Below are 15412 nucleotides of genomic sequence, written 5' to 3' on the forward strand. Positions count from 1 at the left end.
ACGGTTCCTGTAGGTTCACGTTACCATTGTACCTGTTATGTAAGAAGAGTGAACGTCTCAGATACTTTAAAATACATGTGTAAACTATGACCACTAGGTAAATCAGACTCAATTGTGTCTAGCAGATGCCAAGTAAATAAATAATTGTGAGGGCTGTCCAAAATGGAAGCTTCCCTGACACCGTAAACACTAAGGAAACATACACTGGGGTGACAAAAGTCATGGAATAGTGATATGCACATATACAGATGGCGGTAGTGTCGCGTACGTAAGGTATAAAATGGCAGTGCATTGGCGGAGCAGTCGTTTGCACTCAGGTGAATCAACTTGAAAGGTTTCCGACACGATTATGGCTGCACGACGGGAATTAACAGACTTTGAACGCGAAATGATAGTTGGAGCTAGATGCATGGGGCATTCCATTGCGGAAATCATTAGGGAATTCCATATCCCGAGATCCACAGTGTCAAGAGTGTGCCGAGAATACCAAATTTCAGGCATTACTTCTCACCACGGACAACGCAGTGGCCGACGGCATCCGCTTAACAACCGAGAGCAGCAGTGTTTCTGTAGAGGTGTCAGTGCTAACAGACAAGCAACACTGCATGAAATAACTGCAGAAATCAATGTTGGACGTACGACGAACGTATCCGTTAGGGCAGTGCGGCGAAATTTGGCCTCAATGGGCTATGGAAGCACACGACCGCACGACATCGCCTGTAGCGCCTCTCCTGTGTTTGTGATCACATCGGTTGGACCCTTGACTACTGGAAAACCGAGGCCTGGTCAGACGAGTCCCGATTTCAGTCGGTAAAGGTTCGATTGTAGACTGGGTCCTATGGTCCCACTGATCCAATAATTAACTGGAAATTGTTGTGTTCGGCTACTTGGAGACCATTTGCAGCCATTTAGGGATTTCATGTTATGGATGACAATGCGCCATATGACCGGGCCACAATTATCTGCAATTGATTTTAGTAACATTCTGGGCAATTCGAGCGAATGATTGGGCCACTCAGACCACCCTACGTGAATCCCATCGAACATTTATGAGGCATAACAGACACACCAGTTCGCGCACAAAATCCTGCACCGGCAACACTTTCGCAGTTATGGACGTATACAGAGGCAGCAGGGCTCAGTATTTCCGCGGGGAACTTGCGGCGATTTGTTGAGTCAATTCCGCGTTGATTTGCTACACTACACCGAGCAAAGAAGGTCCGACACGACATTACAGGGTATGCTTTTGTCCCTCAGTGTAGTTACAAAGATATATTGGAACGGATGTGGTAATTACTGACCTACTTCTGAAAATACAGACTACTTGCACTGAGTCACTTGAAAGACCAGCTTTTCTACAAACACGCTTCATCGGTATCGGGCAGAACCACTGAATAATGGGTGACAGAAGGTACCTTTGTTTTAGCTGACATCTGAAAATCACGAGTTTACGGAATATAAAACTGGTGACTCGGTCTAGGAGTTCCTAACAGAGAGAACCTGAAATGTTCCTTTCGCCCCGTCCTGGGAGCTTCTGTGACGCACGAAGTCTCACCCGTGGCTAGAATCCACTCACCCAGCAAACGCATCGCGCGAGACAAATGCGACATACTGCATTGCAGATCTACTCTGAAAGTTAGTTAGTTGGTTGCGTGTTCCAGTGATCAGTCGCACGGTACGGTAGCCGTTATGATGTGGAAAGTGTCAAGTGCACAAGAAATGCACATATGAAACAATACAGTGTTAAAGATTAATATTTCTGTTATTTACCCCATTCCCTTAAATGGCACAAAATGCATATACTAGATTTATATATTTATTTATTCCTGTTCAAGAATTCATCTATGGTATAGAAAGGTTTGTTGGCGGATGCAGATCGGCTTTTTGCACTGTTACACCCATAATAGTTTAAATAAGGGTCACAAGGCTCACTTCGATCCGCGAGACTGTGTGTAAATTGTCACTACCCCTATACCACTAATTAATGCCCCTGTAGCTACCTATTTTCAGAAAGATTCCGAGAACGATCAGTGGACTGGAAAATGCACACCGCTAACAGATCATACACCACCTTCGGTGATTCCTAGCAAGTTCCGCCGATAATCTTCACCAAACACGTAACATGATAACGATTTAAATTCAACAAGGAGGAGTCACACAAAAACAACACACTTCGAGTTTTCTGCTACTTCGCCAAGTCCGTCATTTTTATGTCATCATGTCATGGTATGTTTCACGTAAAATATCGCACAGAGCATATGTACGCAAGTGAAAAATGTCCTCCGTTGACTGAAAATTGCTCAAGCAATAAAAGGCAGAGCTTTGAATCTCATAACTCTCAAAGAATTCTTTGTCAGCGAAAGTCGGTGTGCTACTTGGAAAGGGGGGAGGGAGGTTAGGGGCAGCGCCATAATGAAACTAATAAATATTTTAAACTGATGCACCTCGATAGACATGAACCACACAAGAAAGTCGTTTACTATTCTGATGTGAAACTCCAATCGTGTAAAAAAAAATTAAAAAGTTGGCATTCTCAGTCAAAACGTCCGTCAAGTTAGGTACGGTTTTCGCTAATGCTCTTCAGAAAAAATCGTTGCGATTTGTGAATTGATTGATCGATCTTTATGACTGAGGTGATAGAGTACATTATATTTTTTGAAAAGAATCATCTGCTTCGGTTTTTGAATTACGACAACAATGAATGATGTTTTCTGTAAAATTTCCAAAAATTCACAAGTTTCGAAGTTTAAGTTGCAAAGTCTGGGTACCAGAAACTTCTGAAAATGTTTAGGCAGATAAATTGTAAATATAATGGTATCACATAGTGCAAGAAGATCGAACACAAAATGAAGGTAGATTCTGAATCGCAAAAGACCTGTCGTCCTTGAACACGAGTAATGACGTGTTATAATATATGGAGAAATATTCGGTATGGATTTGTCGAATGACATAAAGTAACCCGCAACTCTTTGGTAAAACTGATATCGAATTAACATGTACTGCAATTTTTGAAATAACCAATAACTTTACGTTTTCTTTTTTTTAAAATGCCATTACCCTGTGTGCGATATTTACGAAGTTCCAAACATTAAGGTAATGGCAGTACAAGTGAGACTGGCCTTTCACTACGAAAAAAAAGAAAAAAATCTTGCAGTCTTGAGGAACTACTTGAACGCACTTGCTGAGAAGAGAAAAACGGCCGTTGCACCACTGGTATCTAAAAATAGAAAATATAACACACGTGACCATGTAACGGGTCTCAAGGACATAATTTCAGCGTTCACCTACCGAATCGGTTCGTATTGGCACAATGCACAGGCGAAGCACTTGCCACATTGACAAGAAAGTATTGCTTAATTCACATGCAGCTTCTGAAGCTCTCCATTGAATGTAGGTAACTGGTACACAAATTTATGAAATGCATTATTATTGCAGTTTGTATGTAGTGTTACAAACGTACAAGCTAAGAAGGGCTATAGTTTAACGTCCTGTAGACATAATGGACATTAGGGACGGATCACTAGCTAAATTGGACCTGTTGTTTGCGATCTTGTCAAAAGAACTATACCAGTACCTGTCAGAAACTTAAATAAGTATGATCGGACAGAAGATTGAATCCCGCTCCTCCCTAGTGCGAGTCCAGTGTCTTACTTATCGGCCACCTTACTGGATTCGATACTAAACCAGCACCTTGCTAACACAAAAATGCGAAGCCACCTCCGGTACTGGATTTTGCAACTTTTCTGCGGTATGTACCTTTGTGGGGAAAGTAATTCGTATGAGACCCAGAGTCATTCACGACTGTCGAATGGGCCTCGTAAACGATCAGGCAGGTAGAGAAGCTATCAGCTGTCATGCTTATCTGAACATGATAGTTTTGCGGACGTTTGTTATCGGTCAATGCGTGACAAAGATTTTACTCCGATCCAGCACGTGCTTGTTGCCGTTGCTGGGTACATGCTTCCGTAGGGCAACGGAGGAACCTCTTTCGTAGGGAAGGTCCCGGATGACTTACGACAAGTTCTTATCTGCGTCCCTCTTGGATAACTGAATCCTTAGCCAGAAGGGGAAAAATTACACCACATGGTTGCTCTATTAGCGACCAAAAATGGGCTACAACCATAAATTCGTGCAAAAATTACAAAGATAGAACGTTTGTTAAACATTTTGAAAAAAGTCAGTCAGGCGATAGATACTTGAAGATAATTCAGGCAGATGGAAGACCCAAAAATGCCTCTTGCGGTCAGTGTTAAGTCACTGAACTGTCTTTAGTGCTTTTCACTTCGTAAGAAAGTTTACATGATTTGACTTTGCATTTACATTTGCTGCCTTTTATATTATATTTACGTTGCAGGGATGGACTACACACTCACGACGATTCATTTCCTTGAACGAAGAGCGTAACCAACTAAACTCAAGTTTTCTCATCTCGTTTTCAAACTTCACTGATATTAGTTCATTAACACAGGTAAGCCGGCTGGAGTGGCCGGGCGGTTCTAGGCGCTACAGTCTGGAACCGCGTGACCGCTACGGTCGCAGGTTCGAATCCTGCGTAGGGCATGGATGTGTGTGATGCCCTTAGGTTAGTTAGGTTTAAGTAGTTCTAAGTTCTAGAGGACTGATGACCTCAGAAGTTAAGTCCCATAGTGCTCAGAGCCATTTGAACCATTTTTTGAACACAGGTAAATGTCTTCCCCTTGCTGCCGCGCTGTTGCAGTAACGGCGACATCCGTAAATAATAAAAGCCAATAAAGCCATAGATACCTGTGACGCTGTGAGGAAGGACTGCAAATTCAAGAACCTGTAAAGAGGTGGTTGCGTAAACTGGAATGCCAAACGTGGGATTGTTTTATGAATTCCCTTGCACAAATTACGTAGCCTACATATTCAATTTGGTCTGAAATAAATAACCTCCATCAAAAAATCTAGTGCCCTATATGCTAGAGTCTAAACAACCATGGCCACAAATAGTTGCTGTGCAAATAGAAACACGAACTCATTAAGCGACCATTTACAAATTTTGTCAGAATAAACATGCTGATGTCACTTCAATATAAATGTAGCATTGACACACAAACACAGCTGGTAATCTTTTACCTGAGGTACTTTTTCAAAATACGTATCCTGACGTCACTTGTATGGTAATACGCTTTCGAAGAACACCTATATTAATTTCTTCGTGTTATTTCCAATGAAACCACAAACAAAAAGAGAACTACTAAGAGATTTCTCAAGTAGCAACGTCTCGGAGCTCTGAAACATTAATATGCGTAAACTGGCATTTACTTAACCGTCAGTAAGCCGACAACCAGTAGCATCCAGAAATGTAAGAGATTTCGTTCTAATCGATTGCCAGAAAAGGGCTCATTTTTTGGGTGTAGATCTTCTGTTTCGGTCACATAGATTAATAACCGAACTGTGAATCATACTGTGTTTAAAAGCAGTTTTAACGCGAAATGTTTCTGTTACGACTAAAGGAAGTGAAAATCTGGGTTCAGCGAATCTCACAAAAACGACAGATCGTTGTCTTCGTTTGGTTAAAAATTCGAATCATAGTATACCGGCACTGTAGCTGGATAGTAACATTCTACACGGTTTGCCCCTTTTACTGCTGCAGCCCGCCATAAACCTCCTATATCCACACGTACAGTATCTCTGCCTGTGCTGCACGGTAGGCAACATCGTGGGCGCCCGCGACTGCCGGGCGTTCATGGAGAGGGGAGGTTTGACGTAATGGGTGGGGATAGGCAGTAGCTGCCACGGCTCACTTATATATACAGCACCGAGCGCAGCGACGAGTATTCTCTGTTGAGAGTTCGTTGTGTCGAGTTTGACTGTTACGTCTCGGTGACAAGTGAAAGTTCGTTAGAGATAAAGTGCACGAGTGCCATTAGTTACGCGTTTTAGTCGTCAAGTGTCGATTGTTTACGCGGCATCGTCAAGTGCTACATAGAAAACTCCACCAAGGAAATGTGTCGCTCGCAGATAGCTGACATTGTTGATGTGAGTGAAAACGAGGGTACGGGTATGTCCAAAAAATTGTTACTGAAGAACCAGAAGCGCAAGGCGATTAAAATGATGCGGACAGAAGAGAAGCATTCTACAGAACCACCACCGGTTCTACCTCACGAAATGTTGAACACCGATCTGTTGGCAGTGGCAACATCATACTACAGGAGTTTCATCGACAGTGCTACAGACATAGCTGAGAAGTGGAAAGGCACGAAAGCATACCGGTAAGTGAACTGGAGTAAAAATCCTTTCTTGCATACGCATGATTAGTTCAGTTTCGTTTTTATATATTGTTTTTACATTAATACATCCATTAATTCATTGAAGTACCAGTTTCCAGTCTGATTTGTTTGTTACTTTTTTCAGAGTGATGTTCCAAACAACACAGCCAGCCCATGTTATTACCATTGTTGCTGTCAGTGTTGTCGCAAGTTTAGTTTGTAATAAAAACAACACTGCGAATAGTTTCAAGCCATCACCGTGGATTAACTTACTCTATTTGGGAGCATTTATGACACATTTTGGAGCTCAGATGTGGATGACTTTTGTCTCAGGTAAATAAATGTTTAGCATATTAACATGCGCTAACTTAGTCGACATATTTCCAGAACTCAACAATGTGTCATTTCATACTATATATTTCATATGGAGTAGCACTTTTCAATAAATGCTAATTGAGATTTTTCTGTACTGTTGCAGGTTTAACACTATACTTTGAAATTCCAAGACACACATTTGGAGTAGTACAGAAAGTGCTGTTTCCAAAATATTTCTCTCTGAACAGTTTTCTTAGCATGATAACATTATTTCTTTTCGTGAGGCTACATCCTAGGAGTGAATGGGACAGCAGTATAGGATTTCAGGTATGTTTGCACACCAATAGAATTTATGGATAAACTTCTGGAAGAGGCAGTGGTCTCATTTGTCATACAGGAAAGATGATTTGAAAAAAGCATGTCTGTAGGTTTATTGCTTTTCGTCTGTGGATCATGATCCCTGCCCCTCATCAGAATTTAATTTTTGTTATTGATGAGAGCATTGCTGACAATTTTATTCAAAACATGACTCTTATAGTGCATATATTATAAATTTCTCATTTGTAGCGTTTATTTGAAAGCTGTATTTTTTTTCTTTTTAGGTTTTCATCATGTCATTATGTTTCCTGCTGGAACTTGTGATTCGTTTGTACCTTACACCACCTCTTTTGCGCCTGATGACAGCCAAGACAGCTATTGAGAAGGCAGCTGGTGTGGGACTAGAAGTTGGAAAACACAATCCTGGACCCCTTGCGCACTGTCCACATTATGTCAAAATGCATCAAGCATTTCGTAAGATCCACATGGCTGTTGCAATTGGTAACATTCTCACCATGGCTTGCACAACAGTGCATTTGCATTATCTTGCCAGCAAGATCTGCTTTCTGTAAAATTTGTATCATATCCACCCTCTAGAATGTGAGAGAGATGAAGATCTGATTCAAACACTATTTTCCACCGACTGAAAAAAAGAATAGAAATTGTCTTCCATGCATGTTTGTTTGTTGGTGACTGAATGATAAATTATGTGAGGACTGCTCTATGTTGTGTTTATATGCCATGTATATATTTAGTTCAAACTTTCAAATTAGGTGTAGTCATTCATTGTGAAGTATTATCCATGTGGACAAGCATTTTACATAAAATGCGATAATTCATGACATGTTGACACATCTGAGTCAAAGTTGGCAGCCTAGTAACTGACTTTATGGCTGGAGCTTTTAAGAATCTCCATTTGTGCATGTGTTTTTGTGTGTAAATTAAAGATGTAAATGTAATTTGCTTGTATGAGAAAACAGTCTTGACCAAATGGAAAGTCATCATCTCTTGGTCACTGGAATGTTTAATTTATCGTAGAGGCAATATAGCCTGATAGAGTTTCTGTTTCAGATCAAGATGTGATTTATTTTTCAGTGAAGTCATAACAATCATTGATTAATAAGACAGTAAGCATTGTCCTTGAGGTTTCTTAACTGAAATCTGAAGAGAGAAGCATGTCTTGAATACATGATTAATCTAGTCATGTGCCATGTCAGTCTGTTGTGCATTTCATTGTAATTTATTTGTATATGTTCCTTGTTCTGTTAACTTATTTATTATTTTGTCATTTAAATAGAAAGCTGCAGACAAGAAAATTTTTATATAATTTTTGTAATAAAATGATGCATTATCAAGTTAAAACTGTTTTTATTTTCCCCTATCACCACTTTACGTTTTGGTATGATAGTTCAAATTTCTCTGAGAATGGTGCCTACCCACACAAAAACCAAAAATTTTTTGTCATGTGGGGCAAATTCATGAACGGAAAAGCTAGTCATTAGTGAAATGACAGGCAAGAAAAAAATAGTTTATGGGACTCAATTTCACAGTGTTATATGCAGCATTTTATCTACCATTTTCTAAAATGTTTCCTAAGAAAGATGATGTTTTCAGTGATGGGTTTGAAACCACTCAGTTGTTACCATAACAGTAAATAATAACTGTTGCAAACACACTGCCTACTTATGGTTGCCACAGCACCGTTGAAAATGGATGATGCATTATTAAAACTTCTACTGTAGTTAGTTGTATATGAGTATGGCAACTGTAATGCTTTAAAACAGTTGGTTTCATTAGACCTAATTTCAAAATGCCGGCTTATAACATCATCTTCCCCCTCCAGGAACCATATGCAGTGTAAATTAAAAATTTGTTCCTTAAAATAAAGCTTGAAATGTAAAAATGGAATGACAGTCACATTATTCTGAATGAAATTGCCTCCAATTTACATTAACGCACAATGATGGAACATACGTCAGCAATAGTAACATATTAAGTGCTGTCATTCATGAACGTGACAACTAATTCAGCAGCAGTAGTTTCTGGTGTATTCTTTACAAGTCCCTATCTCTTCATCTGAAAAATACCTGGTAAAGTTACTGTGGGGCTAAGTATCTTAATATGATTCATATCATTAATATGACATTGTTTATACAGACTAGGGGAAGACTGCATTCAATGGAAATTAGTCTTTGGTGGTGGTTTTTTTTGTCTAGCAAAGTGATAGTCATCAAGCTATGGGGATCATAAATGAATTTGCTGGTGTCAATTAAGGCACATATTTAGCAAAAGTTATAAAGCCACATTGATATTTTTTGTATTATAAAGAACAGCCATATTAAATTCCTGCATTTCAATACACATAGGTGTGGTTATCTCTTGGTTAGTATCACTCTTTTGCACTAATATCGTGAAATCCTAAAAATACAGAAATTTGTTTTAATAACTGGACATTGCTGTAGGTATAAGTTATTTGTAAAACTATCTTTCTGACATCGCTGTAATGAAATGGCACTGTCTATCGCTTTCCCAGTGTATTATGCCATCTAAGGAAGTGCTCTAAGCTGCAAGTACAGATTGTCATGTGCTGTGCTCATCTAATAATAAAATTGTTGGTGCCAGTAAATTTGCAAGGATTCTCTAGAACTACAATTGGAAAATAAAGATACATGCCTTAAGAACTATTCAATGCTGTCCTTTGAAAAGTGTGTCTGATGTGAATCTTAAGAAAATAAAGCATTCTTCCTAAATCAAATTTACACGCCACACGAAATGAAAAGCAGCATTGACTCCTTGCATAATGTACCCATACACTGGGACAATCTAATTTACGGACTTCTATTCACCGAACAGTAAACTAGCACGGTTGAAGGCCTGCGACACCATACAATTTATCAGGATAAAATTTGTCATTCAAGACTGCTCACTAAGCAGACAGATGGAGTCAAAAGATCTGTACTAATTCCAAAGATTGCATCTGTCAGTTAGCATTGCTGGATAATGGTGCAGATGTCATGATTTATATCCCTGCTAGCCTAAGATTTTTATGCTGTATGGAATTCTGAAACTAAATTGGAGCTACTGTTGGGAGACCTAATAAGAAGCCATTTTGGGGAAACAAGCTGCAAAACATATAGAAGCGGCCAAAATGGCATAAAAACTACATTGATTATAATACTTTCAGTGCTTATTTGTAGCCAATAAAGGGAAATAATAAACTTGTGAATATTTCACAAACGTCTCACGAAGTAAACAGTTTTGTAATGAACTCAATGATCATTCTTCATGTTAAAGAGAAACTGCTAATGGAGATATTGCTTTCATTAAGAGCAGTGTGCTTAGTGTAATTACATGTTACTCTTGCTACAAAGGGTAAATAAACATAGTTTAATTCAAGGAAAGAACATGTTACTTTATTCAGCTGAACACAGTACACATGGTTTTTCTGGAATTTTGTTCTGTGCCATTCCTTCTAAGTCAACAGTTTTAGTCATATTAACTTAACATGCTGACTGCCGTGTGGAAACAGCTGAGCCTTATACCCTACATCTTGTACCTGGACTGGCCTGACAGTGAAGCATTCATCACTAAGTGTGCAACAGTTGTGTTGAACATCAAGTTAAAGCAGATGTTTCACATGTCATGGCAGGTAATCAGAAAATGCAGTCATTTAGATAGAACAACTCCAATATTAAAAATAAGTTGTGATTTGTGAATATGTTCAACAGAGTACAGAACGATTCACTTTCTCTTGAGATATTCTCACAATTTTGGCTCAAGATTTTTGCACAAGAGAAATTCTGACCCCTATCTAGCTCCCCATAATTAATGCTCTCACCGAACACAAAAATTTGGGGGGAAACTCCGTCCATCAAAAACAATGAGGAAGAAAAAACTAAACTTATTAACAGGGGAGGATAATACTAGAGACTGTCTGGGTTTGAGTCCTGGTTTGACACCCAAGTTTTAATCTGTCTAAGGTTTGAACATAGTATATTCTGCTACAGAGTGAAAGTTTCATACTAATAAAGAGAGAAGTTATCACTAATGAGACCATCATAAGAAAGACTACTAAGCTTAAGATGAGTCTCAGCAACCAAATATAAGCAACAACAGTATGAAAGAACTGGACAAAATCAAACATAATGTGATCAAAAGAGTCTTTCACCTACCACACAGCTTTGTTCCATATTTACATGTGGAGAACATGAATGTACACATAGCTACACTTCTTTACTGGTCATCATGAATTAAGTGGACCTGTAGGAATGTCGAAGGAACAAGTGATTAATAACATCTACAGTAGCATCTTAGGTGATCATGCTCATTTAATTGCATAAACAGAGTTCCACCAGTATGGGATTCCATTTTCAAAGAGAAGAGCGGTCCCATTCGTACCATCGGAAGTGTGCACTATTCCTCCGCATATGTATTTCATTAGTTATTATGCACAGGCAGCTGCAGTTGAATCAAAATGTCTGCATTCCACCCATTTATAGATAATTACAAGAAAAATATGAAAACTAATCAAGCTGCCACAGACTTGCTTGGTTCAAGTCAACAAAGATACCAATTTCAACACTCTTCTAAAATACTAACAAAAGTTCTGGCAGAAAGTAAGTAATACACAAAAATATTGCTACAACATACAAAACAATAAACACACAGAAACAAGTGCAAGGTAAGAGTGGAAATAAATGAGTCTTGACAACTAGCCAGTCCACAACAAAAAGCACCAAAAAAACTGCATGTGGTATCAGATCACTAGTATGCTAGTTCATATTTCTAGCATTAACTTAAATAAAACCAGGTGAGGTAGCACGTGGTTAGCACACTTGACTCTCATTCAGGAGCACAATGGTTCTAACTCGCATCCGAACAGCCTGAGTTGATACTCCATGATTTCCCTAAATTGCTTCGGGTAAATGCCACAATGGTTCCTCCCCTAATCCGATGGGACAGATGACCTCACTGATTGGCCCCTCCCCCAAATCAACGAATCATCTTAAATAAATTAAGGAGCAAAACATTGCACTAGTTTCATCCAGTGATAAGTATAACAACTTCACTACACCCTCTCTGGATCTAAAAGCATTGCCAAAATGAAGAGTACTTACAAAATAAAAAATAAAACTAGCTATTTATTGAATACATACAAAACAAACTAAGACTAAATGGTTTCTTTTCAAAATCAAGGGGTCCTTCAACTGGGAATGGGAGGATATGGAGAAAATGGAGTCACTATGGCAAGTAATCAGTGACACCATGTCCAGAAAAAAACAGTGTTAGGGAGACAACAACAAGTAAGGCATTGAATGACCTTGTTATGTCTCTTACCAGAATTCATAAAAAAAAGGACACAATCAAGAAGCAGACTGCCTTGTAACACCTTTACAAAAAAGACTACAATTCAACCAAGTGAAGGATGTACCTGAAGGGACAAAAGAACATTTTGATACTACCTGACATGCATAATGCACACTGCATCTTTATTTCCTTATTCATTGTATCTCTTAAATGGAAGTCAAAATAACAACACTGTGAAAGATCATAATTTAAATTTTCTGTAAGGTAACTTCACCCATCACTCTGCAATACAACATAAAAATGTTGCTCTTATTAATATGCACACACTTCACTCAGTCAAATAAAGTTTTTTTTTAGTTAGGAAGATGAATCAATACTTAAGAACAATATTGAGCGATGGGTTACAAATGTCTTTAATTCTATTCAAGCACTTCTACTACTACTACTACTTCCTCAAAACACTGTTTCCACACCCTACAGACATGAAAACCCTTTAAATTTTGCAAACAGCAGACCATTATGAGCAAATTAGCACTGGAACAAATTTACATGCAAGACACACTCTTGTCAATACACAAAAAAATATCTGTTCATATTGGATTTAAGTAACCACTGCACTATTACATAGTTAAATGAATATCAACGATGTAGGAAAAGAGATTGTTACTTACTGTAAAGAAGATACATCAAGTTGCAGACAGGCATGATTAAAAGACCGACAGGCGCCCCCCCCCCCCCCCACACACACACAAACACAAACAAACAAACAAAAAAAGGCAAGCACATCTCACACAAGCACAAGTGTCAACTGCAGCTCATGTGTGGGGAGGGGGCAGTGCGTACGTGTGTCTCTCTTTACTGACAATGGCTGTGTCTGGAAGCTATGTGTGACTGTCTTTTAATTGTGCTGTTTACAACTTGACATGTCTTCTTTACAGGAAGTAGCAATGTATCTTCTCCTACATTATTGATATTCTTACCTGGAGTTTAAACAGTTTAGTGAAAATGTGTGTAAAGGAACTTATCCTGGTGCAAATGATGATTGCTTCTGTAGAAATGGTATCTCATACACTATTCAAAGATAAATCTGGATAAATGTATGTAAAAAATTCAAAACTCTTCTCCACAAATACAGATTAAAAGAACAGTTTTATTTCTGAAACTTCCTGGCAGATTAAAACTCTGTGCCAGACCAAGACTCGAACTCCGGACCTTTGCCTTTCATGGGCAAGTGCTCTACCATCTGAGCTACCCAAGCACGACTCACTACCCGTCCCCAAAGCTTCAATTCCACCAGTACCTCGTCTCCTGCCTTCCAAACTTCACAGAAGCTCTTTTGCCAGGAAGTTTCATATCAGTGGACACACTGCTGCAGAGTGAAAATCTCATTCTGGAAACATCCCCCAAGCTGTGACTAAGCCATGTCTCCACAATATCCTTTCTTCCAGGAGTTCTAGTTCTGCAAGGTCCGCAGAAGAGCTTCTGTGAAGGTTGGAAGATAGGAGACGAGGTACTGGCAGAATTGAAGCTGTGGGGACAGGTCGTGAGTCGTGCTTGGGTAGCTCAGATGGTAGAGCACTTGCCTGCAAAAGGCAAAGGTCCCAAGTTCGAGTCTCAGTCAGGCACAGAGTTTTAATCTGCCAGGAAGTTTCATATCAGAGTACACTTCACTGCAGAGTGAAAATCTCATTCTGGAAGTTTTATTTCTCTCTCCCACCAGCACCTATTTCTCTGAGTTACACCATTCCTCCTGCACGTCCTCACAATTTCCCTTGCCAAAACCTCCACTTGCCTTCTTCCTTGGCTGGCTCTTTGCCACTTAAGTACCGTAGCCATTTCCTTCCCCATCACTATCCACCCTGCACCTGACTTGCCCAGACATTTTATCCCACATTCCCCAGTCCCTTACTCATTCGTATTCCAACCCTTCACAGTTTTGTAAGTAATTTGTTATTCAAGCCTCATTTTGCTACTGCCACTGCAAGCCAACTTTCATCCCCCTCTTCTGCCATCTATCAACTCCCTGTGCCTTCCTTGTCTTGTATATATTATTTAAACTTTTAACATTTTAGTTCAATGGTTTAAATTTATGTTAGCCCCATATACTATAAGCCGCACCAATAATGCTGTTCAAAATAGAAAAATGTTGAATTTAACTTAATACTAGAAACAATGCAAATGAACCTGGAGACAGTGTTACAGAATGGGAAAACTAAGCAGATGAGAATGAGACAGAAAACTGATACTGCGAGAAGAATTTCACAGAGCACTAAAATACTTCAGTTAAAACAAGGCCCCATGCGTACACGAAATTCCCTCAAAATTATTGACATCATTGGTATGCAAGATACATGAGACAGAAGAAATGACCTCAGAATTTAATAATTCCTATTTCAAAGAAGGCAGATGCTGACTGATGTAAGTATTACTGAGCCATCAGTTCAGTGAGTCATAATAGCAGAAGAATGACATAAATTATTTACATTTTATTTGGTTTGGGTTCTGGATAAATGTAGGAAATATGATGTGGCACTGAGCCTACAACTTATCTTAGAGGATATGACTGAAAAAAGCCAAACCTACATTTATAGCATTTATAGATTTCAAAAAACTTTTGACAGTGTTGGCTAGAACACATTCTTCAAAATACTTAAGGGTGAAGAGAAAAAATACAGCGAACTTTTGCAGAAGACAGACTACAGTTATAAGATTTGAAGGACCCGAATCAGTTGAGAAGGGAGTGAGACAGGGTTGTAGTCTATCCGAACATTATTTAATACATTTACAGGTCAAGCATGAAAGTATACATGGAGAAATTTGGAGAGGAAATGAAAGTTCATGGAGAAATAATAAAAACTTTGAGGTTTGCTGATGATGACATGATTTTCTCAGAGAAGCAAAGGACATAGAAGAGCAGTTTAATAGAATAGGTAGCATCTCAGAAAAGAGGTTACAAGATGAGAGTCAATAAAACAAAGGTAATGGAGGTTAGTCAAATCAGGTCGTAAGTAGATTAAATAATGTTAAACTAAAAGAAATAGAGTAGTCTCACTATTTGGGCACAAAAATAGTGAACGATGACAGAGGCAAAAAAACTAATAAATCTTTGGAGTATAGCCTTGTACAGAAGTGAAATGTGGGCAATAAACAGTTCACAAGAGAAGAGAATGAAAGAAGGGATCATTTGATGCAGCATATCCTGAAGCATCAAGGAATCGTCCATTAGGGAAAAATTTCCA

General features: G+C 38.9%; 1 protein-coding gene across 1 annotated transcript; it reads left to right on the plus strand.

Annotated features, from left to right (window-relative positions):
- Positions 1 to 5785: 5785 nt before the first annotated feature.
- LOC124776725 (transmembrane protein 205) lies at positions 5786 to 8188 on the plus strand. Its single transcript, XM_047251844.1, has 4 exons — positions 5786 to 6236; positions 6379 to 6566; positions 6712 to 6875; positions 7151 to 8188. The coding sequence occupies exons 1-4, from the start codon at positions 5971 to 5973 to the stop codon at positions 7436 to 7438; spliced, it is 906 nt and encodes a 301-aa protein (XP_047107800.1). The 5' UTR covers positions 5786 to 5970; the 3' UTR covers positions 7439 to 8188.
- Positions 8189 to 15412: the final 7224 nt, after the last annotated feature.

Source organism: Schistocerca piceifrons, chromosome 2, assembly GCF_021461385.2.
Source record: "Schistocerca piceifrons isolate TAMUIC-IGC-003096 chromosome 2, iqSchPice1.1, whole genome shotgun sequence".
NCBI lineage: Eukaryota > Metazoa > Arthropoda > Insecta > Orthoptera > Acrididae > Schistocerca > Schistocerca piceifrons.

Bases quoted from the DNA above. Each gene is read 5' to 3' on its own strand.
- LOC124776725 (XM_047251844.1), top strand. From the start codon at position 5,971: ATGTGTCGCTCGCAGATAGCTGACATTGTTGATGTGAGTGAAAACGAG. The intron at 6,567-6,711 runs GTAAATAAATGT...GTACTGTTGCAG, and splicing joins GTGGATGACTTTTGTCTCAG to GTTTAACACTATACTTTGAA. The intron at 6,876-7,150 runs GTATGTTTGCAC...TTTTCTTTTTAG, and splicing joins ACAGCAGTATAGGATTTCAG to GTTTTCATCATGTCATTATG.